The sequence below is a fragment of the Topomyia yanbarensis genome, chromosome 3, assembly GCF_030247195.1.
Source record: "Topomyia yanbarensis strain Yona2022 chromosome 3, ASM3024719v1, whole genome shotgun sequence".
Lineage (NCBI taxonomy): Eukaryota > Metazoa > Arthropoda > Insecta > Diptera > Culicidae > Topomyia > Topomyia yanbarensis.
The window spans coordinates 311,563,551-311,589,470 of NC_080672.1; the positions used below are offsets into that span (position 1 = coordinate 311,563,551).

The window sequence follows — 25,920 nt, forward strand, 5'->3', positions numbered from 1 at the left end:
TGTCACGCTGTTCGAGTCGTCTAGTTCCCGCAATCGGAACCGTAGCGTGTCGCGTATATCAACCTGTAAAAAGTGAAAAACATGGCGCCCGAAGGTAGACTGCAGACTTACCCGTCGTTCCATCCTCATAGGAAAGCTGGATCTAAATGAAATCAATTTCAAAGGCCATAATACAGATAATCGCGTCAACGAAATCATGTTATAATCTCGAGTTTTTTTATCGAGCGTGCTTGCTCTCGAAACCAGTACTGCACGTCAGAATATCATAGTGATTCCATTGCCACTTAAAGTTGATTCTTTGCCACGGTGGTCGACTTTTTGTGTTACATTACGAGCAAACAAGTGGTTAATAACAACTCAATAATTAGCATGTTACGAAACAGTATATAATATGTGTGTGATAAAGAAAACGTCCTCAAATTCCCATCGTTCTAAACGAAGATACTCAATGTGACACACAAAAGAAAAAATCGATTTGTGCTGGAACAAGGAGAAGAAGTTTTTGTAATATGTAGAGTTGTAGGGAATGCGTGATCACTAGACCAGGCGAAAAATTCGCAATTCTAAACTGCTGTTTTCGGATAGACTGCGGATTATCACTTGGGATCGGTTCACAATGAATGCAGATCGAAGTAAACGCCAATATCGATCCGGGAACAACCTGTTCAGCGATGATGAGCTGGAATTATCATCGGTAAGTGCCGTAGGTACCTACATTATACACCGCAGTAGTATATGGATACATGGTACTGGATTACTATTACTGCAGAACTACACACGGTGGTGATAAACCAGTGAATCATCTCTCGCTCTCTCGTTAAAAACAATGCTAGAATAATCCCGTGTGTGTGATCAACACTTCTCGTACAGGTTTACTTTTCGCGTCACGTCTATATTTCGTGACAGCTAATTGAATGATTTGTATGCGAACAGTATATCTTCTGTTTCAACTGAATAACTATAGCATTCTTTTTAAATTGAATTTCAAATAAAGTACACTGCGGGTTTTTGCCTTTAAAAATTCTAAGTTTGATGATTTGCAAATAACATTTTGCTTGAAAGTGTTAGTAGATTTGTGGTTCAATATCGACGATCATTTGTTTTTAGTACTCTTGAGTAAGAAATCAGATTGACGCTGTAAATTTTAGTCTAATTTCATGGAGATCAGTGTTATTTTGACAGATCGATTTTCGTCATTCAAACAGAATAAAGACACATCACTGATTATTGATTGCTGAATTTGACCCACAGTTTTTGCTTCAAACTTTAAATCATTTTTTAATAATTGAGCCGCTTCAAATATATTAGATTTTAAAAAGCGGATATAAACAACAAGCGCGAAAATCGTACTGAATTTTTTCAACACAATAATCGTTTAAAAATTCTCACCCGAAAATATCGGCAACCTCCAGTACAAAAAGCGGTAATTGTTTACTTTAGCTACTTTTCCCCCTGTAAGTGGAGAACATGTTTTTCTTTCGTGAATATGCTAGTTTAGTGTTGTAGATTCATAAAAATAAGGCGGAAAGCGAAAATTTTTAATAATTCTTTAATTAGCTTTAAAGTAAGTTGTACCTAATAACTTTGTTCATAGGGTTATTGTGCTCCCGAAAGTAAGGTTTTTGGCGAAGCTAGTTTAATGCGGCTATGCCGCATAGCCGTAGTCCTCGTACTCGTCATCGGAAACGTAAGCAAACCTGTGATCCACTCGTTTGCTCGGTATACTCAATACTTAAACTAGGGATAGCCCCTATGTTTGAGTATACCGGGCAAACGAGTGGATCACAGGTTTGCTTGCGTTTCTGATGACAAGTACAAGGAAGGCTCGTCCAGCGGATCCTCAGCGGCTTTGCGCCGCTTCGGATCCTTGGACTCGGCTATGCGGCGTAGCCGCATTAAACTAGCTTCGCTAAAAACCTTACTTTCGGGAGCACAATAACCCTATGTGCAGGTAGAACTTATTTTTAGTCTCATTAATAAATTATTAAAAATTTTCGCTTTACGTCTCTTTTTTATGAATCTGCAACACTAAACTAGCATATTCACGAAAGAAAAACATGTTTTCCACTTACAGGGGGAAAAGTAGCTAAAGTAAACAATTACCCAAAAAGCGGTTAAAAATAAATAATTCGTTCGCAGGAAAAACCGCATAATGTTACATTCGAAATTAAGTCGGATAAAGAAATGTAGTTTGTAAGATTCGGATATATCTTAGAAATTTTTAGCGATTTTTATTTTTTGAGTCGAAAAAATTCATAAAAATATATCCGATTCAGCAACAACAATAGCAAATTTAATGTACCTGTTTTAATCTACCTAGTGGTGCTTCTCTCATTTATCCAAACTAAAGAACTTAAAACAAAAATAAAATACAAATATTCGTGTTCTTGATCAACATTAGTTCTATGTTGTCTTCATGCTAGCTTAATTTATATACGGTGTGAATGAAGGGGGATCGGAAACCTCCAGCACACCACCCTAACTTATGTTATGTCGTTTTCGCTTGAAGCAGAAACTAACTCAGTTTCGGACCTAACTGCTGTCAAACCGTTTGTTTGAAGCCAGTTTCCAACCTAGGTTATGCGCCACTGAACTGAAAACCGGGTTGGGTTCCAACCTGAAATATATTTCGGGTTCGCTCACACCACCGCTGTTTGGCGAGAACCCAACTCAGTTTCATTAAAAACGTTCGTTTGAAGCAACTAACCTGGGTTAGTTTCTAGGTTCTCAATCGAAAACGACATTAGTGTACACGGTGAAAAAAGGGATGGTGGTGTATGGAGGGCGATAAGGCGGAAGGGGGTGTTGAAAGAAAGGAGTTATACCTTCAACCACACCCCTAGCCTAGCTACACCTTTGTTAAAGATCCAGAAAACCAATTTTAGCCGGATTTGTCGATTTTCAAAATGATTTCCCATACCACGGATAACAGACATTTAGGCTAGAACAAAATTTCTTTAAAAAAACCTGTGTAAACTTTCAAATCGATAAACGTTGGAAATCCGTGTTTCACCTTTGCCATCTACACAACTGTTTGCTACACGTGTTTGACAACTGCACTTCAACTTCATTGCGTCGATCACTGCGCCACCTACAAACATTTGCCAAACGTGTTTCAGGGTCTGATTAATTCGGAATTGCAGTAGCGAGTATTTACACACGTTTCGAATCGAACCTAAACGTTTGTTATCTGTACACGAGAAAGGCAAAATTGTGTCGAAGTCAGAACATCGATTTTGGCAAAAAATCAAGAAACGTCGTAAGTGAACTAGTTATGGAATTTGCATTTCGACTTTGTCTCATCTGAATCCGACACTGATTTAGTGACAGCGAGAGCACTGGATTGACCAAGAAACGAAAACACTGAGCAAACCTCTAGTCCTGTCTGCTGTTCCGCAATGTATTGCATTGCGCATTGCATATTTCACTGGCTTGCTATTTTAAACCAAGTTTCGACTGCATGTATTCTCATCAGCTTAATCAGAACTCCTTTTCTTGCGGGACACGCAGAACTAGGGATTTGCTCAGAAACGCAAAAAGCACTGTTGAACATAAGATTGGAGAGCTGAACGATAAAAATGGAAAAAGTTTGGGGTCCCAGGAAAGCCCTGGTGAAGAAATTGAAAAAAATGGAACGGGGCTTTACAGTTTAAAATCAAAGTTTGTATGGAAAACTAGGGCGCTTCTATAGGGATGATATCAATGAAAATGGCCATCTTCGCGTTAAGTCTAATATAAAATGCTTATAACATCGAAAAAGGAATCTGTGCAATTTTATTTTAGCTCAATCGTATATCATTAAGTGAGCGCAGGGTTCCAATATTGGATTTTTCTCATTCGAAAAAAATCGAAGGAGTCATGAACTTTAAGGCGAACGTGTATTACTGGTAGGATCAATCAGAATTTGTCAGTATCGCATCGCGGGTAGTGTGAAGCAAGGCTTCAACCCCTTTGTCACGACGGCTGACCGCACATAATTCCATCGAACCTCACCACAACGTTTCACACCCCGATAAAACTGTTGCCTAGTTCACATGGGAGACTCCGTCGCTCCGCCGCACAGGGGCCGGAAATTCAAAAGATCGATTTAATCCACCTATCAGCGAGATGAGACGTTTCTTACACTTATCACTGTAGTATTATAACACATGCAAAATTGACAAGCAACTCGTTGTGAGATAAGCACAGGTTCGAGTCCTGCACGAATAACACTTCGAATAAACTGAATAAATTAAAGAAAAATAACAAATTTTTTTTAAAATAATTATGAAGCAAAAAAATTAAAAAAAAAGCTTTTCGTAAAATGGATAGAATGATTAATATAAATCAAATTAATTAAATGAATCAAATTAGCTCAAACGAAAATTAGACAATATTGAAAAAGTTATTAAATTAAGAGAGTAAATTAAATTAGTTAAAGCTAACAAACTGTCATCCAACACTAAAAAGAACTGACTAAATAATTCGGTTTATAAATAAAATGAAGAAACTGAATAAAATATATAAACTGGGAAAAACAATTTAATAAAATGATTAAAATAAATGAAATAAATAATATGAATAAAATAAAACAAATTAATTAATAAGATAAATAATATGAATAATATCGATAAAATTAACCCTTTCAAAACTAATATTTTTCTAGCACATATATGGTTCCAAAACCGTTTTTCTTAAAAGTGTTAGAGTAAAGAAACACGAAAAATCTGTTTTTATCAAGATATATGCTTATGTAGCAGTGTGAGAAGTTGCTCAATTTTTACATCCTACAAATCATTAAAATGAAAGTCAAATATTCAAAATGAAAAAAATAAACACAACGAATATAATCCATGAAATGAATAATCTGGAAAAAATTAGTATATAGAATAAAATTTAAAAAAAGTTATTTAAATGAAGTAACTGTTGTTTCAGAATATTTTGAAGTGTTTGTGGAAATCCCATTGCAAACAGCACGTTTTCGTTCTTCTTTTCTTGACGGTGTTTTAAGATTATCTGGTGTTTCTACTTTATTGGTGAGCCTTAAATAATCATCAGGAAAAAAAGAGATCAGGAATCTGTCTTAGAATTAAAAGATGTCTTTTTGGTCACAGATATCTGAAAAATCATTTTCATACAGAATAGAATTTTCAGGTCCAGTATTTTAACGCATAAGTGGAAATAGTGAACTAAGAGAAGGCCACCTGTAAATAGTATTCATTTTCATTGAAGTATATAGAAAAAAGTGTCAAGTATCTAGGTTATGTTGCCAATTATATTATTGTCGATGTCACAAAAGCCACACATTCAGTCGATTACAATGCAATCTCTTTCCACCCATCCTTATCACTTGAGAATTCTATCATTCGGAATTCTCGTTCTGGAGGTATGGAGTTATGAGTCCTACACAAAACAATACCATGACAAAGAAATGGTTCAAACTACAATATTAAGTATTTAAATTCATCGAAAAGCCAGTGGCCATTGAAAGTGTCCCTGGACTGCTTTTGAGACACTAACAGCTTTTAGTCACATTGATCATCAAAAATGTATATTGTGGTTTTCAGTACAACTCAGTATCAGTTACACAGTAATATGTATGCCATGAATTCAGTGAGATCAGTTATCTGTCCAATGCAAAAACTGTGATTGTAATCCTCGCTAATTAACGTGTAGAATACGGAGCACTGAAACGAAACGTCTATTGAATTGTCCAATGCCCGTACTAATTCTGTCATTGAAGCTTCAATTGAAGCATTCTCTGCATAAGGCAAATTTGGGCAATCGAAACCATCGCTATAAGTTAAAAGCATCCTTTTACTGGGATGCAAGAATAGTTCGATAATTCATGGGTCTTTGGGCGCCATTTTTCCCGAATATAATTTGTGGGTATTTTTGGAATTTGATCCGTTTCCTAAAAGTGCATTCCAATACAGTGAATCTGCGTTTTCAATAATATCGACCCAAATCAGGTTCTCCATTTTCAAATGACACATTTGTACATATGTTTCATTCAAAATTCAGTAGAGACACGAAAAGTTTAAAAAAGTGTACATGGGTTGTCTCTTTTCAACATTTTTGTCTTCCAAAAACCACATTATCCAAATTGAAATACCTAAGGATTTCCAAACGCTCAGTATAGAATTGAATTAAATTGGAGTTGATGTAGTTTTCGGTTTTTGGTCATATGACTCTCCTTAGTACAACGTTTTGAAGGAATAGCCTCTCATCTTCTGAGGAAAGCAGGGTTTGAACATAAATTAACTATAGCAAATACCAATTTGTATTTGGTTATAGTTTTCTCATAATACAAAAATTTTTCAAATTTTCCCAGGACCACAAATATTTTCTTTTTCAAGTAGAAATAGGGGGACCCGGGGCTATTAAGACAGTGGGGGTAATTCGGACCTCCTCGATTTCTCAGAAAATCGTAAGACTTTCTGACTGTCGTACATATTCGTGGAACCGCTATTCTAAAACACTAATTTTGACAGCAGAATCTAATTATTTGTTTTGTTTAGAAAGGCGATACAACGTGTTTCATTTTTGCCATTCTCAAAACAAAAATCACCATAATGCAAAAACCGTAATTAAAGCAACAATTAAAATTGAAAATAATTAAAGGTATGTATTTTAGAAAGCTTTAGGCTCTTATTCTAACAAATATTTCAGGTTTGACACATCTCAGAAATGGATTTGGAAATATCAGGATAGATCTGAGTAGACAAGTGAGGAATGGTAAATGATGGTTAGTGCTGTGACATTATTTTTGCATAAAGGGCGAAATTTTGATTGCTTACATCTTTATTATACATAAAGTAACTGATAATTTTTTCGCCATAATTAGTATAACATAAATCTTGCAAAAGAAGATAAACTTTCACTAGAATTTTGTTATTCAAAAACACAGTTGCTTTCGGTTATGCTACGAGTATAATATGAATATGAATTATGTTAGAAATCTATTTCCTCACTACTAGGTGGATTACTTGGTGATCTGTGCATTTATATACCATCGAACGACTATCTAACGACTTAATGCAATGCTTAATCCAACGGATGAATACATGAACTCTGGATAAATTTTTACATTGAAGTGAATTTACACATTGTTTTGTCTATGAAGTAAACTTGCGTATTAATTTTTGAGAAATAGTTAATTATTAAGTAAATTCACAAATTGTTCTCGGATTCGAATTCCTTGAATCACGCAGATGTGTTTTCATACCCCGATATTCAAAATCGGTTTAGTTTTACCCCTAAAACACCCGTAAAGCAATGCTCTGTATGTAACGATCTCATTTTTAGTTAGGGTAAATGGTTATACCTTATTAAGAACCTATACCTGACGCAAATAATCATTTAACCCTCAAAAAGGTAATGGGTCTCAGAGGCCTGGCTACTTGAAGTTTTCTAGTTTTAAAGAACTAGTAATGTAAAATACGAATGATCGAGCGTTTTCGGGCTTTCGATTCTCTCTCTGATAAAACGACAAAAAAGAGGCTTTTGATTTCATTGGGTCTTAGGAGCGATGCTTATTGAAGTCACAATTTTAGCTTGCCTTTTTGAGGGTTAATGACATTCCGAGGTGAAAAAAATATATTTTAGCTACGTATCATCCGCCATCGAGTGCGGCATCTCATCCGCAATTTTGATGCGGCATCTATCCCAATTGTAGGGGAGAGATGCCGCACGACGACATTTTCCTCTGAAATTATGGATGACCGTGCTTATGATCAGAATGCCTTCTAAAAGCTCCCAGCTATTCAACCGATACATGATTCACCGAAAAAAATATCGAGCGATTTAAAAAAAACGAAATTTTAATGTGGTACTGAAAAATTTTCGGCACCTCGTGATGCAACTGGACGCACATAAACATTATTAAAATTTTCGTGAGTTAATAATAAGAATTATTTTACATCTCCAGCATTGTAATTCTTCGAAAGACAAACTCACAATATAATATTACCGTATATTTTTGTAGATTTCATTTCATTTGGCAACCGTGAAAGAAGTGTGATAGCGAAGTGCATCAAAAATCCACCTTTCAAAGCAATAAACAATACGTGATATAGAGAGCGCGGCATCTCTCCCGAAATTCCTCTATGCCTGGAGCACGTAATGAACCCGTCGGAATCTTCGCTGTATAACGGTTTCATTTGCACAAACGCAACGCGAGTGATTTTTTGTGATTGAAAGCATGTGTGTATTGCTAATACTATCCACTCGGGCTAAAAGTGTGACTTTGTGTGTGATATAGGTTTATAGTGTTTGTAATGGATATTTGAAAGAATCGAAAAAGCAATCATTCTAATATATAGACTTTGCTTTAATTACAGAAACTCTGAGAAACTTGATAAAAGAAGAATCTTCTCCCCAGCATTTCTTATTTTCTACTATATCAGAATTCAGTTCCAACAAAATAGAACATTAACGACGCAAGACCTCAATTTTCAACCACGGACGTGTTCAAGCAAATATATAAAAAAAAGTTTGTCGAACTGTGAAGCGGGTGGTAAAGCAACAGTACTTAGGCGGATTAAAATCCTTGCCTTATTTACAAAAGGGACTGGAAAGAGCAGAATTGTAGAAAAAATGTGATAGCTGCAGGCCATTCTCGGCATGGATTCCAACTTAACCGCAGGATCAAAATGATTAACATGAGATATATTATGAGGTGTTATGTATGTGCATAGCGGTGGATATGAAGCATCGTTGGTTTTGTAAACAGTCTTTTGAGAGCACAGAAATAGGAAAAGGGGAAAATTGTCTCAAACTGTGTCGTTTCCCTCTTAGTGGCGCAATATCCAGGAATATTAGTGGTGAAATATTATGAAGCTGACTGAAGTTATATGGTTTTTACAAGGATAAAGTTGATAATGAACACATATCGTAAAGGGTTAAGGATATACTAAGATTGAGTTCTATGTAGGTATTGAGTCTATTTTGGTCCTGTTTCCATTATAACCCTACCCATTTAAAGCCATTGATTAGAGCAGAGTGTCTGCCATCTTTGTTCAACGCGTTATCTCAAATGGTAGTGTGATAATTGGGGCAATTGATTCGAGTTATCATTACGCTCAAACAGAAGTATTTTACCTTTCTCAAGCAATTTTTGTTTTTATATTAGTAGGTCTGAGGCACGAAGCAAAGCTGTTGACGATCCCAATTTATACGCATTCCCTCGATTGACGGCTCCGTTAATAATGAAATAGTGCGGCACACTCCAAAATAGGTCCAAAAGAAACGGTTTGCCTTGTATTTGAATGTTTTAGCGAAAGCAATTGTGGAATATAATTGCTTCGATATTGAAATGAGCTTTATAACATTCATATACATATATAGGCTGATAATAAATTTTTCACAATCCACCGGAAAAGTATTAATGAAGTTTATAATGGGAACATGGGATATCTTTAGCCTTGTTTTAATGAGTAATTACAACATTCGGCTTACGATCCTTAATGTCTAAGCGGATCATAATGATATTAATTTCTTCTACTGGCAAAAAAATCATCGACTAGACCGCATTATTTTATTTTACTGGATATAGCTTAATCATACAGTTCTATGGATAATATACAGTTTTGTATATTCATTCAGTATGTATTCTACCATTACAACAAAAACTGCACCGCTGCTAAACAAGTAAGATGTTGTTTCCTTGCTATATGACTTCTTGTCTTGATACATTGCACGTTTTCGATGAATGCATGCTTAATGCATGCATGCACTGCAGTAACTACAGTTGATTAAAAAGAACTTTTCGTCGCTGTTGTGCTATCTTATGACAAACGTCATTTTGGGGTAAACTGAGTTAGATATATAAAGTGACATTTTTAGAATTTTGACATTCTGCTTGGTTACTGAGATATAGCGCGAAATTTTTTGCTTCAAATGACTGTGTCCGGGTATTTGCTCAAGTTATCTTGATGTAGGGGAGACCGGGGCTAGTTGGCGGTGTTTTCAGTTTTCAATTTTTACCGCTTTGATGTAGGTAGATCTTGCAAAATAGAACACGCGGCATGAAAGAGCAGACTGTTGGCTACATCTCTGATTTTTTAAAAGTGTTTGATGTATTGTCTCCTCTTTTAGAGACAAAAATATGTGATGCGGAAAACCCGCCAACTTACCCCGGCCCCGGGGTAAGTTGGCGGTATGTGAGGATATGCCAAAAACTAAGCAAACAAGTGGAGATTCAATTACCTCAACGGTCCTTTTGGAACGTGCTGAATGTCTTCTCGAGGAAACTGTATTTTAACCTGACATTTGCTATTATATTTCAGTTTCAATACCCCGGCATTTTAACTTTGACGCTTACTCCCTATTCAAAAGCAAATTTTAGAAATTTTTCGCGCAATTGGCCGAAATAAATGTCTCCTACATTGGGCGAGATACACAAGAAAAAGATTTTCTTACTTTGGAGTGAATTCCAGAAATAAAATTTTTTGATGACTTTTTTTGTAAAAATATTGCATAAAAATATTTTTTGATGACACTGTAAAAATATTGCCAACTTGCCCCGTATGCAACACCGCCAACTTACCCCAACCGCATATTTTATTGAAAACTAGTTAAAAAATAACTTTTGTTTGTGAATAGATGTAATCTATACGGATACTGAAAGTTCTTTTCACGCGCTATCGAAAAATATAATCATTCGGGAAATAGATTGAAAATCACCCTGAATACCGCAAAGTATTTAACATTTAGAAAATTTATTTGGTATGCTCGAAAACACAACATCGGCCACAATTTCAACTTAACAAAAATTTTTGCAACAAAAACACATCGGATAATGTGTTTCACATTACTTGAGGTACACAACGAGAGGTAACGCTTTATGTCTAATAGAAACGGAGAAAAGGAGTTTCCGCCAACTTACTCCAACCGCCAAGTAGCCCCGGGCTCCCCTATAAGATGTTTTTATGTCTAAAACTATCTGAGAAATACGATGGCATAATCATTTTTACAACAAAAAATACCCAAATTGTGAGAAAATGCAGTTTTGGTTTTAAACTGGAAATATAGCATATTTGGCAACACTGTAACCAAAAATAACTATTTTTTCTAGATTCCCTGACTCATTTCCCTTAAAAATGCATCTTATCGATTGTTTATAGACCAAATAAAGCCAAAGATATGAATTAAAGTTAATAATTGATGATGTCTTTAAGGTGCATAAAACGTCGAGATTTGATGCGAACTCGAAAAAAAATTGACGAAAATTCACTTTTATGGATTTTGGCACATTTTTGCCTTTCTCATATATAAAGGTTACCAATGCAATCACTCTGAAAATCGTTACCCTAATCCCGGTAGTAGTTGAGGGTATACGGAGAGGGGTTAACAGCCCCTCTACTATTTACTCCCCTCACTTTAAAATCCCCTTAAATCACCCCTCAGACCACCACCCCATCCAGCCCTCTCAAACCCATCATCTTTAAACCACCACTATATCACAAAGCATAGCAAATTAAGCTGGGCAGTCGTTCGTTCGTGGGATTTTCGCCCTCCTTACACATCCACTCCCGCATGACCATGACAAAATGAGTTAGCAAGCAGATAACGTCGAACTAATGTTGATTAGGCTAATTATGATAATTTTTTGTTTCAAGTGGTTCACCGTCGACACAGAGCTCGTCAAGTTCGTGGCTGGCAAACCATTGTGTATAAGCGCAATGTATACTAAGAATGTAATAAACATTTCCACAATCATGTTGATCATAACCAGCCACCGAGACATAGTTTAGAGGAATGGGAAAGGCACAATTGCACCGCTAGGTGGATTAAAACAGGTTTTTTCTATGGAAAATTTTCCGTGCACGATTATAACGCGCCATACAATTTTTGTCTTCAATACACACCTATGGCACGTGTAAGTGCGACTTTTGTTTACATTTATAGTAAAAACTCGCAACATAGTCAGCCGATCATCGTAATATTTAGAGAATAGATGAATAGAATAAATAAAAGCATCAATTGTCTTCTATGAATTGTTTGTACCATTTATAATTTTCAAGATATTCAATCTCAAACTTTAAAAATCGTTTTTTTCGAAATGTGCTAAATGGCGCTTGTCATAAGATAGCACAACAGCGACGTTTTGTTTTGTTTGGTTTTTCCATCTGGTGCCTAGGACCGACTTCGAACTGTCTCGACTCATATAGAGTTTCACATGTTTTAACTAAATAGACTAGAATAACAAAGAGATGTCATCTTAATTCAGTGAACAACAATTCAACTAGCAGCAAAGCTTCAGGCTACAAGCAACACTGCCAATGTTTAAGCCTCACAGAACTTGTTTGTCGTTATTCAGTTTGTTTCTTGCAAAAAAACAAGACGCTGCGACTTCTGGTCTGCTTAGTTTCTCGTTATATCCGGATATAACGAAATGTTTGGCCAAATTTTGCAGCATCTAAACCATACTGCAATTCAAGAGCTTTTCGATTTTTCGATGACGTATACTAGAAAGAAACATAGCTTAAATTCATTCTAAATTTTCTCCTGCTCACAACCATTCCATTTCTTTCCTAGAGTTTCTCACAATGGTGGTATTTTAACGAGTTTAGTTTGAGGATCTAAATTGTAACACAAGATTTAGTAATATCAATGGGTTGGAAAACAATACTTCCTCAATAATAATGCTTAAAATTTGAGATTGACAACGCTCACGTTCGTTTGGTATTGAAGTGACAGTTAAATTGGAATAAAAAGGTCTGGCCTTCATCTGAATGTTTATCTTACTATCGAATCAATTTGGTCGTTTCTAGTTTGTTTTTTGAAAAGTTTTTTATATGTAGGCAATCGAATTTTGAACGATATTGAAATACTGTATACCGATTTTGCAGATTAGCCAAGCTTTTTTAGAAGTATTGTAATTAGATATCTCTGATTTTCGGTTGGCCTGCACGCTATCTTTTTACATATCAACAAATTATGTTTTTAAACAGAACAGACATACGGCATGAAAAATAGTTCATTTTTTGGTTAAATATTTCAAGAGATCTGTGTGTTTTAGGTGTCCAGATTTTGTTGCGAACAAATTGTATTATGTCCAAACTCGTTGTAACTGTGTTGGTTTCCTTATACTTAGGATAGGGTACGCTTCCATAGATATTATGGAGTTGGATTGAAGGAAAGGTATAGGTCTAGGATACGCCACAAGCGGGCAATGCAACCACGAAATGAATAGGTTTTATGCGGTGGACTGGTTTGTCTCCGAATACACGCGTATACTCAGAGCAAAAAGATGTTTGGTTATGTTGTTCTTGTGTTTAAACTCTGGAAAGCCGACCAGCGAGAGTGATTTACGTTTTCCCTAACTATAGCAATTTGAACTCCAAACAGCCGGTTGCGGGAGTATAGCTAAAACTATGAACTAGTCTAATATCTAAAATCGTTTGAAAATTGGGTAGTAGGACCACAAAATGATCTTAGCTATATGCACGAAAGTCGTACGGGATCGATTTCCGAACATTTGAATCGCGCAACTTGAACTGCGAACAGCCATCGGGAGTTTTTGCTTCTTAGTTATAGTGAGAGTGTTGTTTTTACTTTATACTTTCGTACGTTCATGCTACCGCCCTTTTGTTGCAATTTCGTTATTGATCTGGACTTACTGATTTTACTGAAACTGTCACGGTAAATAACGAGAAAATTCTTCTTTCAAATATTTTTACGGAAGGAAAACTAGCCAAAGAGAAAAATAATATACATATACAAACTGAACCTACAAAAGAAAACCAAGAAATAATTTAGAGCTGCCCAAAATAACCATGCACGCGTCCTTTGTCCTCCTTCCCTGTCAGCATACGACCACCGATCCTAGCCGTTTTTCACTAATGCCATGAGACAATCTCCACTCCGTCAACCTGTCGAAGTGAATGAACTGACAGCGGTTGGGGACAGAACCCGACCCAGTCCCGAGTTTAAGCAAAAAGGCATAAGGTACCCTGTACCCCGGTTAGCACCGCGGGGAGGTAAGGGATAGTAGTTCTGTATCAGAGGTGAATGGCGACATAGTTTGGCCTTATGTTGCACGATAATACAGCTTTGTCAACCTTTCCTAGACGTCAAATAAGGTGTATTACTACAACTATCTACAACTGCGACAAAAGACACTCCATCATTGGTTGATCAAGCATTTATATTATTTTTCCTAACAGAAGGTATATTCATAATGTCCACTACACTTGGCGCATTTTAGTCTTTCCGTCGATCCTGTCACCGAACAAACGTTCTATATGGAAATCTGTATTTGGTAATTTTTCTATCTGCCTCTCCTTTTTTGCCGTTGAAAATTTTATGCCTTAAACATATTCGGTTTACCTACTCCATAAATGCTTACTAGGATTATATGCTAGAAAATGTATAAAAATCATAACAGGAATAGAAAATATCCAAACTCTACAAATATTTTTGTTCCTCAGTATTTTTTAATTTCGATTATAGAGGTTTTAACCGTAGGGTCATTCGCCTCTATTTTCGGGTTAGAAAAATCTTTTTAAGAAAAAACTATAACCCTATGTGCGGGTTGGGAATCAAACCCAAGTGAGCTGTGTACAAGGCAATCCATTTACTATCTACGTTATCACCGCTCCTAGTTTTTTCTCAGTGTATTTGTGATAAGAATCATAACTTTCGAGTCCAAATATTCAGTTGAATAACGCAGCAGGTTCTGAATATAATCAAACTCGATCCTTCTTTACTCGTTTAACTATTCAATAATAACCACTGGCGGCTCGAGGGAAGGGCACGAGGGGCAGGTGCCGCCCACCCCCTCTGTTGACCAGCAGCTGCTTTGGTAAAAAGATATTTGCTGTTCCCTACTCCAACATGCTAACATTTTAGAAGTGATCAACAGATGGTCAGTTTGATTTTTTCTTTCGCAAAAACAAATATTTCCACTAATGAAAGTGTTATGCGGGCGTTCCTTAAGGGAAATTGAATATAATTATAAAAGCCATGATTTTTGTTCATTGTCCTGTTTTCGTAACGTAAAAACGTGGTTGTTCCAGAATTCATGGCACTTTATTCACGATTTTGGGAACAATTTATTTTCCGTGTAGTACAAAAGTAGCGAGGTCTTCACGATTCTTCTCCGCTCAAAAATTATTTAACAATTTTTGGCATACTCCTAATATTGCCACGTTATACAGTAGGTTTTAAAGTATGTTTCTAGCCCCGTCGTACCAGTCATTCCACTGATTTCCGCGTACGGTACTTTTGTGGATGTTGTACTGACTGTCTTATGTCACGCTGAATCCAGGTGAGATCTAGCTACCCGGCCGATCGTCGAGCTTCTGGCCATATTTCTCGGCAAAAACCTAAGCCGACACTCGCTCTATGTTCAGTTGAATGGTACGTTGATTCATAGAACTGCTTAAACTGGACCATTTAGCGCGAATTTTTCACGCTACGAGATAGCAGTAGCAGGATAGGTTGTGAAGAGATTGACAAGCCTCAGGCCATTGTCGATGGTGGTTTAGCTGGGTTGGGTCAAATTATCAGGGCTACGTTGTCCAACCTCGTGATGGAGCTGGATATAGCTTACAAGGCACTGCTTTTCGCCATCAGTTGCCTCCTCCGGGATGGACGAGCCGCTGCTAACGTCGAGAACAAACACTCTTCGGTTCTCTCATTCTCTGTCAGTAAACGAGCGAAGATTACACCGAAGTCTGTAAACAGTCAATGTAACAGTTTTGGTAGAAGTCCCTTGACCGCCGTGTCATTTTAGGGTCTGTTTGGGCGGGTAATGATAGAATCTAAGTAGTGGGCAAACCCCTATTAACAAGTTAGTACGTACCCCAGCTGACACCACAAGAAGGCATCGGAGGCAGAGCTGAAGGACTAATTTGACAGCACCCAAAATTGGCTGTTCCAGCCTGTATTATAACGAAGCAAATAAATCGTATCTGGGTCCCATTACTAGCTCTCGTTCCAACTAGTCATAACTTTATTAATGCAAATTTAAGTGTACTGCCTAGATTGATTATCGTCGCTCCGACTTATACTATAATACTTAAAGAACAATGTTTCTATCTTTCGTGCCGTAAATTTGGAAATAGAAAAAGAAGTGTTGATGTAGATTAAGATTAACACATAATGCTGACGTTGAATTAAATGTTACTAAAAATGTGCTTCATTTCTTTCTTTAGTCACAGATACTGGAAAAGGTCAAATCTGACCGCATCCCGGCGACCAAACCGGACGAGGATCGTCGCCGGCGAACGATCATCGTCGAAAAGAAGAATGGTTCCTATGGGTTTACGTTGCAAAGCTACGGCATCCATTACAAAAAGGAACAGGAGGTCGAAATGATCACCTACGTGGACTATGTCGAGTACGATGGACCGGCATATCGGGCAGGGATGCGCGAAGGCGATGTGATTTTATCGATCAACGGCTACGATATGGAGAAAGCCGAACACAAAACGCTAGTCAACTTCATCAAAAACTGTGATAATCGAATGCGAATGGTGGTACTGTTTGAGGATTGCTGCAGGAAGGTTAGGTCGTTTTACAATTTTGCCCCAATTCGCATATCCAATTCAAAATATTCTTGTAGGTTGAACTACATCTCAAATATATTCGGCTTCAAGAACTACTGAAGAGTAAAATGAATGATCTCGAGCGGATTTGTCTACGTGAACGAGAGCTATTAGAAGGAAAATGGAAAACACATAGCTTACCAGCACGAAAGAAAACAACTGTCACCAACGACGATATCGACCCTGGTTCCACAACTGATGTCGAATCGGCCTCTGGTTCATCATTTTGTCGTCCAGCTGCTTCGACGGAGGACGTTAAAAAATTACTTCGCCAAAAAACGTACATTGTACCACCGCCGGCGCAGTTTATGTTGGCCTACCATGTAAGTGCAGAATGATAACACCTTTCCATGCTTAAACCTCTCTCTTTTGCAGTGTCTGGACAGCAACTATCGATATGTGATCCATCCATCAACTGCAACTGGTGCTAGCGGCACCGCCGACTACTCATCTGCTACTGCCTCAATCAACACTAGTTGTGCTCAATCGACGGCCAAATTGTGTAAAGACCATCAGCATGTAATCCGCGGTTCTTCCCTTGACAATACTAGTTTAGGTGGTTTTAAACCTGGTAGCGGCACAGCCGGCAGCAAACAGCCAAAGTCCACATCGCCAACGAAGAGTCTTCACAACTACGATACCAAAACAACGAAATCGTCATCGCGACGCCATCTCCACGGACACTCGTGCAATCCTTGTATGGGCCACTTCTTACGGAGCGGCGATAAGAGCAACAATACTGCCGACAAAGACAACACAAGCTTGGATGCGTACGATCTCGCCAGTCCGTGCTGTGATCCTCAGTGCGTTCCATCACGGCGTAAATCCAAACACCACAAAGATCATCATCACAAGCATAGACACCGCGACAAGGAGACCAAGGAAGGCGGTAAAGATCGCATCCCTCGTCCCAAGTCACAGCCACACATCTCACCGCAGTCGCAGCCCAATTATATGTATCGCCATAGCAAAGACAAGCACGTAAGTTTTGATGCGTAGTTGTTGCTGGAGTGAATCCTATCTGTTCATACATTCGTAGATTACAGTGTGATGCGACTCTTGCAAAATTTTAAATTCGTTGATTAATTAAACAAAACGTTAGAGCACAAATTTTTAATTTCGCGACGAAAGATGGCCTCTTTCAGATGAGCCCAAAACTTCAGGCACGTTCGAAATCACTATTGAGCCGTGTAATGTGAGTCGTAATTGCCATATGCGTGAGCCCACGAAACGATTGCTAGAAATCTGTGAAAATGTGCCATACTCTACCTACCACTACCAATGACACCACACTGAAACTAAAGGGAATAAGAGGATGTTTAACCTTTCGGCAGTCGCGCTAGTGCACAGAGTGCACGCTGCTCTGAAAATCTAGTGAAATCGTCTTAGAGCACCAGCGGCAGCTCGTTCAGTGGGCCATAAGCGCGACTTCCGGAGGGTTAAGCATCACGAGATATGCATCTGTGATGTGGTTTTGCGCTTAGTGCTTCGAACTCACTGTTCACATACCATTAGAACGCCAGAAGATTTTTCTTTCTTTGACTTGTATGATATCTGTCCATTCCACAGTGTTTTAATACGTCGGTTTCGTGCTCAAAATTCATAGCGTCTAAACCGTTAACTTCAGAAGTATAGTTTGTTCGGGGAAATTGTTGCCTTTATGATTGCACATCTACAGGAGTATGTCGTTTAGTGATTAATTCACCTATAAGTGATATACTAAATTTAAGGGGTCTTCCATATAATATGTTCCATAACTTGCAAACTATAAACGCTAGATATATGATGCCTACAGCAATTTCTTTTGTAGTTACATTTGCTATAACTTTGCCGAAGATACAACGTCTTTATCTTAATTAGTTCAGAAAATAAATTTCATATATCACTTATAGGTGAATTAATCACTAAATGATGTACTCCTGTAGATGAGCAATCATAAGGGCAACAACTCCGAACTAACTATACTTCTAAAATTAATGGTTTAAACGCTATTAATTTTGAGCAAGAAAACGACGTTTTAAAACACTGTGCACTCATTACCAAACACAATTCTAAATATCTGGGGCGCAGTTTCACCATGTGTCTTCCCTAATGGATTACAATAATCCGAAATACGACATGAATCTTTGAACGATTACTTTGTCAATGAGGGGTGCGGGTGCCAGATCATACAGCCGAACCAAAATTTCCCATTGTTCATATACATGGTGATCTTGATATTAGCGTTGTCATACACACAACTGCATGTATTTTAAGTTGTTATGCAACATGTATCTTCATCTAGGCCAATTTCTTGAACATTATCAGCACTAAATTGTTGAATGGCACCTTCCGAAAACCTTACTTCCATGTTCAGGGGAGAAGGATTACAGCGAAACACATTTTATCACGATTTATTTTGGATGAGAATACATTTGTGTAGTCGAAAGTCATAAATAGTTCCATAATATTGTTAACTTATACTTCAGCCATTTTATGGGTAAAAAACCGCATAATTGAAAAATTATGTCAAAAACTCAACGTAGGGGTTAGGAAATTTCTACATGGAATGTGTGTGCAAAGTTTGAAATAAATCGGAAAAATAGTTTTTGAACGGCAGTTAACATCGCAAATAGTGTTTTTCCAGAAACATTCTACAAAAAGTTTCGTCATCGAATCACTTGTCAATATTCTGCATGGAAAAATTGCAGAATATTATTGAAATGATGCAGTATAATCACAGACAAACAGACATAGCACTATGAGGGAATTCCCTCAAAAAACATCGATCCGACAATTTTACCAGAACACTAGCTCCACCTTTTATTCACGGTCCCAAACACTCATTTGCTGGTGGGTTACTCTTCAAGTTCGGGAACAATTTTTCACTAGTGGTCTATCCCCCATATGCTTGTTCATAGGTCAGTGGCGCCATAATTGCAAATGTGGCCACAGCCCCAACTACAAATATATTTGAAATGACCGTTAAAGCGGGCGAAGCACTGTTTTCGAGTGTTATGTCTGTTAGTCTGAGGTATAATGTACAAAAGTTTCTATCAATTCGCTTCAACCCAATTTCTAAAAAAAATCGCTTCTAGAAATATTTTTTTTTACGCTGAAACACTTATCCCTCTCTTAAAAAGAAGAGGGTTCGTCGTTGAGGTGCTGCGCTCCAGGGTGAAAGCGCCTAGCCAGGCCCGCGGGAGAGCCTCTTCAGCACCCAGTCTGGATGTGTCGATGGGCCCACTGAACGATGGTGGTGGGTGGTTTACCAATTTGCGTTTTTTAGAGGGGCCACGGAAGAACCTCCTCAGCAACCGGTTCGGATGTATAATGGAGAGCCCGCTGAGAGTTCAAGAGACTGGAAGGGCTGGAAGATTGTGATAGTCGAAGGGTCATGGGAGAACCTTCCCCGCACCTGGCCCGGGTGTGACGGAGGGCCCGCTAAGCAGTGGTTGTAGGAGTGTGATGCCAACCCGTTAGCGGTCTGCCGTAGATGGATTCGAGAAGATTGGCATCTTTCAAGAAAGCAAGTCGTGCCTCTTCGTGCACTGGGTCGTTTGCTAGTGTTCCCCGAATCGAGGGGGCAAGTTGTGGTGTCGTTGCAGGTTTTCGAACTCCCGGCAGTTTATGAGTAAGTGCTTCACCGTGGGTCTTGTGTTGCAAGTTGTGCATACTGGAGTGTCGACGCGGGTGATGGTTTGAGCATGGGTGATCCCAGTCATCCCATCGGTCTGTCCACCTTTCGAAGTCTCCCTTTACCTTCTGGGGGTAGCCCTAAAGGTTCCTCCAGTGAGTGATGAAGTACTCAAAGGTCTTCGCCTTGTATTCGCTAATGATGTTGGGTCAATATCCTCGTTTGCATGTATACCGCTGGGCCCGGGAACCCAGCAAATGGTAGTTAGCGGGTCACAGGATTGCTCAATGGCTTAGGAGTACTTGGACTCTCCTGATTCCAGCGCCTTCAGGTCGAGGGTTTATCGGTAGCGGCTACGGCGATGGCGGCGGCTTCTGTGGAGAGCACTGAGCACACGGAAGGTAACCGACGGGCGAAACCCGTTTCATTTCCTCTCACACCCGCGCCAACCTCCTTGCTAAGATTCGAGCCGTCGGTGTAGATTTGCAGATGATTTGAGTATTTGTGTTCGATCATCTGGAGAAATTTGGCTCTGACAGCACGGGGAGGAACGCCTTCGCTGGTGCATACAGCCAGACTGATGCCAAAGTTTGGGCCACGGTCGTGTCAGAAGCGGTTGTTGACCCAATGTAGCTGTGCGACTGAAGTAAGAGAGGCATCGGAAAGCAGGGTATGTATGTTCATGTCTGTTTTTAGCATATTAAATTCCGCGGCTCATCTTTGAACGGCTACCGCCATTGCCCACTAGCAGGGAAGGACGCCGGTTTCATCGCAGGCAAAATAGGCGTGGGTGCTGGGCAGCAGGTTTGAGGCTGATCTGACGGCTCCGTGATACAGCGGTGCGAGAATATCGACTAGATCCTCCCAATTACGACTGGTTATCTCAAGTTCGCAGAACAGATGAGTGTGAATGAAGGCCTGACTGATGTTGAGGGTGGTTCGCCCATTTCACCTCGGGTGCCCCGAGCTGATGATGCGAACAAGTCGTTTTCTGCATTCGCAGTCCTTTTTCACCCGTCGAAAGTGCGAAAGGAAAGTCATCTTCCGGTCGACTGTCACGCCAAGGATTTTTGGCTTCTTCTGGAATTGTATTACTGTTCCAGCGAGTTTGACTGGCCGGCCGGTGGCTACGTGGAGTTGCAACTGAAACCTATTAAGTGGCCCACCGACCAAAGGCATTTACGGTAGCCTGCAGCTTCAGTATAGTGCGACCGGTCGTTTTGCCGATCGCTACAAGAATTACGTCGTCGGCGTAAATAAACATGAATATGCCTTTCGGAAAGGTGGCGAAGAAGTAGTACATGCTGACTAGGAATAGTGTGACAGCCAGCGCTGACACTTGTGGGACACCGTTTGCTTCCCAAAATAGGTCTGACTGGTTTCCTTCAATGCCTACCCTGAAAATTTCGGTCACTGAGGTACTGCTTGATGAAGTAGTCAAGTATAGCACTCCCTCGCACCACATTGTGTTGTAGGCCTTGGTGAGATCTAGGATGGCGATATCCGCATGCAGGTCGTTGGTTATGGTGTCGCTTAAAATTTCGCCGAGACAGCCTAGGTAAATGCCTCGTAATTCTCTTCAGGTCAGCCTTCCCATATGCACAGCGCACACAATGTTCGCTCTGGTTTTGTGCTCATATTAAACCCACACTCCGTGTACGAACTCAAACACACTATTTTGTACCTAAACACGTGCACATGTTCGCCTGCACACCGAACCCCATGTACACGTAGGTTCTAGGCACTAGTTTTCTCTTTCTCACTCTTATCATCACTAGCGTTGACTCTTTTTGCCTTGTGCAAATTGTTCTCGTGTACGTACCCGGTGTACGTACACGGATGTTTGAACTAGAGTTTGTACACCGTTTGCTTGAGTTCGATGTTCGAGGCGAACCTGTACATCGATACGAAGCATTTTTGAGCTTGAGCGCGTGCACGAAATATTGTACACAGGTGCAAAATTGTCGATGTTCATGGGAAGTCTGCTTCAGGTTTTCATCGTTGAAGCTGTCTTGGTGGCCGCGATCAGATGCTCTTCTATGCTTCTTGTACTTACAGTTGACCAGTGCAAACCCGTCATTGTTATTACTCTTCTTGCCGATTTTACTTACAATTGATTTTAGGATGCTGGATGCTTCTTTTGCAGTTGTCATTAAGGTATGAACAGCTATCACAAAATTGGCCACCGTTTGTGGTTCAGGTATTGGTATTGAAAACTCTGTTTCGGGTTGGTTTGCCACAGATGAGTTGGCGATCGGTTGAGATGAATTCTCCTCTGCATCTTCCGCGCAATGTTTGTCCATAATGTACTGTCTGCTTATAGTAGTTGCACGTAGGAGTTTACCCCTCATGGGTTCATAGTGTAGTGTGTTTAATTGTAGCTCCGTGAGTTTTGAGTTTTCATGGTGAAGTCTTTCGACCTGTATTCTCACTACAAAAAACGCCATTGGGATTACTCGGAAGAAGTTTCTTCTATTAACAGGTGTAACGGATTCTACTTCTCGGTATAGCGATATGCATTTTGCAATAGGCTCAGGAGGGGTACGAGGCGATAGGTCATTTAGCCTCACCTCTATATAGTCATTTTCTATATACTCCAACGTCGTCACCCCGTGTTTTAAGTTGTTCTGCGAAACAAGATACTCATTTGGGCTAACGTGTTGAATGATATTAATACTGCATGGTGAAGGTACTGAAGGTACGCGACTCCCGCAAGCCTAAGCTGCCTTTTCATCTTCAGAATGTATTCCATTTCACAAAAACTTGGTAGCATTGAAAAAAAATTAAAGTCAACGACCAGCTGGGTCGAAACAGAAGCAGAAAACACGCTATGTATCGTTACCGTTATCTTTGGTGGTTAGAAATAGAATATGTACAAGTCGTTGGCAATAATTGCAAAAGATATCTTCATTGTTCTACCGTGACGGGTAACGGGTTCGGTCCAAATGATTTAGTTTAAAGCTTATTCAATGTTTGCTTGATCATAAAACCTAATCGAGCTTGCAGCAGTCATTTCTTACGTTATCGGGTAATCTACCTTTATAGCCGAGAGTATGGTGTAATTTGAAGTGGTTTTCATTTCAACCAGTTCATCAATTGATCTATTTCTCGCTTTCAAAGCTGCCTGAAGAAAATTGTGTATTGAGTATATGCAACTGCATAAAAGCTGATGTTATTTCAAAACGACAATTCGTCGAAAATATACGTGCGCCATATTATATCAACTTGTCGAATATTTAATAGGCTCGATAAAGCGGTTCTACGAACGTTTGCCGGTCATTTATGCAAAGCAGAAAATTATGATCCTGTAATCTATGAATTATCAGTCATTAGTATGAACAATCGTTCATAAAAGATAGATTATTTTGATAGCACAGTATCATCAAACCATCTATTGCGCCATTCCCTGATTTCTCTCCCTTTTTCCATTCCACATCCGTTCTCTAGGAGCACCATCACGCCAAAGTGTACGACCTAAATGCTAGTTTAACCAGTCATTGTAGCCTTCATTCATGCACCTCCAGCGAATTCAATCCGGCGGCTGAAAACTCGCCAGCTTCCTACAGTACTTCCATTAGCACCGATACACTCTACTGGGAACCACACAGTGAATCAACCTCGGCCTCGGCCGGCTCATCCCATAAGAAGCCTCCGCCGACGAGTTCCGCAGGTCCAAGCCGACCGCACACACATCAGCACCATTACTACGTGCAAAAGTACGTCAATCCACACACCGGACAGATCCAGCCAATTGCCATGTACGCCGGACCACCAGTTCATAAGCCCAAATCGTGGGATAACCTCGCAATGAAAGGGTACGGCGGATATGGATATGGCTACGGTTATCTAGAAATGGGCAAAACTAATGTCCCCGCTCAGACCCGTACACAGACGACCATCACCATTCAGCATCGGAATTCAATTCCGAAAAAGAATGGTTACGAACGTTATTCGGCCTTCGTGGATGTAGAAAACTACGCTCCACCGCCGACTCAGTTCCTACAGGAAACAACAACAACGACGACCACCATTACCACTAAATCAACGGAAAATCTTCTGGGCGCTTACAACGTATCAGATTCAAGCTTATCGTGCGAGTGTTTGGATGGACCATCAACAACAGCTAGTGCCGGAGGTGGTAGCGGCGCTAGTACCATGGAAATTCTTCACGATAAATCAGGATACTACTCGAGTCTGGGTGGGAGTGGTACCGGTGGCAAAAAGCAAATAGCAAATCTAACTGAAATCGCTCGACTATAAACTGCTTTGCATAGTTAGTAAAATCTAGACATACTCTAGAAAGACAACTGCGGAGACTCCATTTTGGATCGTCTAAATTCGGATCAAACACGCCGGACAAATACCTATCCTTATAGCATTGGACGTATTGCCATACGATGCCGGGGCAAACGTTTTCTCTCCGCAGTTCTCTTTCTAGAGCTTTTCTAGTAAAACCAGGTGCTTTTTAGAATGCTAGAGGCGTTTTCCGATGGCTAACTCGTTCCAAACATATATGTTCTTGTCAGTTTCTTATTACAGCAGAACATTTAACGTTTTTGTCTGGCGAAAGCAGTAAACTTTAATAACCTTAAGTTTTTGGTTCGTTTTTCGTCTAGGACTCATACATAATGTTTAGTGTGGAAATTAATACGTTAATACTGTCGTCCTAGGAATATAAACAAAATATCCAAAAAATTTATTCATAATCAATTCAAAAGCCAAATACTTAACGGAACCATCAAGTTTATACAGTTCTAGCATAAGTAGGATGTTACTTAAAAATGATTTATCGTATGTACTGAACGAATCCCGAACTTCGAATCTATTAGGTTTAGAAAGTAATTTTTCTGTATGTGTAGCGTATTGGAAGTAAAATCAACTCTAGAGTGGTAATCAAAATCTTAAACACCTTTTTAGCATAAACTATATGCTGCAATGCAAATTTATTCAAATGAATATAAACACAACAGAACATAAGGTCAGATTCAAGGAGTCAAGAGAAGGTTTTTTGTGCGATAAAATATTTGCAGTTTCCAAGAGAGGCTTACAATCCAGCAGGAGAGAAGAAAAAAGACCCCAAATAAATGTACATTTGTAATAATAAAATTATACGTAGAGCATACCGCATTTAAAAGAAAAAGAGAATATCCCAGTCTATTGAGATTTTATTTTCATTTCAACTTTTCAATTCAGGTAACTGAATATTACGGTGACACAAGCAGTGACAGTTATTTTTGCGATGTTGGAATTTTGTCTATCGCCGATCACAGCGTCAGTCAAGGTGTCAAATAAAAATTTACGCAAATTTTGAGCGAGAAAGGGCCATATTAAAAGCCAGTTTTTTTTCTAAAGCGGGCACCCCTATGTTCCAGAGATCGTATTAATGTGTTCCGATTTTGACGAAAATCTCAGCATTTTGGATTCCTACTTTGCGGAGAAGTTCTTGAATTAAAATCGCTTTGGACCACGTGCGCTGATGCATGTCTGTCGATCGTACTGAACCCCAGATTTTTCTACAAAATATGTGACTACATATTAGACTGCCAAGAAAAATAATGAATTTTTAAAATCCCACCCCTGAGTCGATTCTTCATCCCATCAGGAGTACTTGCTCCAAATTTGAAGCAAATCGGACAAATTCAGCTACCGGACCAACGTGCTTGAAGTTTGTATGGGATTTTTCGGCAATTTACATGAAAAAACCGCCGCTAGGTGGCACTGCAAGCATCGTATTATCACTGCACGTGACAATAAGAAAGATAATTTAAT

The 25,920-nt window shown here is 39.1% G+C and overlaps 1 protein-coding gene across 1 annotated transcript; it reads left to right on the forward strand.

The window, feature by feature from the left end:
- LOC131688947 (uncharacterized) lies at positions 1 to 25,268 on the forward strand. Its single transcript, XM_058973594.1, has 5 exons — positions 1 to 694; positions 16,143 to 16,493; positions 16,553 to 16,858; positions 16,911 to 17,516; positions 23,599 to 25,268. The coding sequence occupies exons 1-5, from the start codon at positions 617 to 619 to the stop codon at positions 24,409 to 24,411; spliced, it is 2,154 nt and encodes a 717-aa protein (XP_058829577.1). The 5' UTR covers positions 1 to 616; the 3' UTR covers positions 24,412 to 25,268.
- Positions 25,269 to 25,920: the final 652 nt, after the last annotated feature.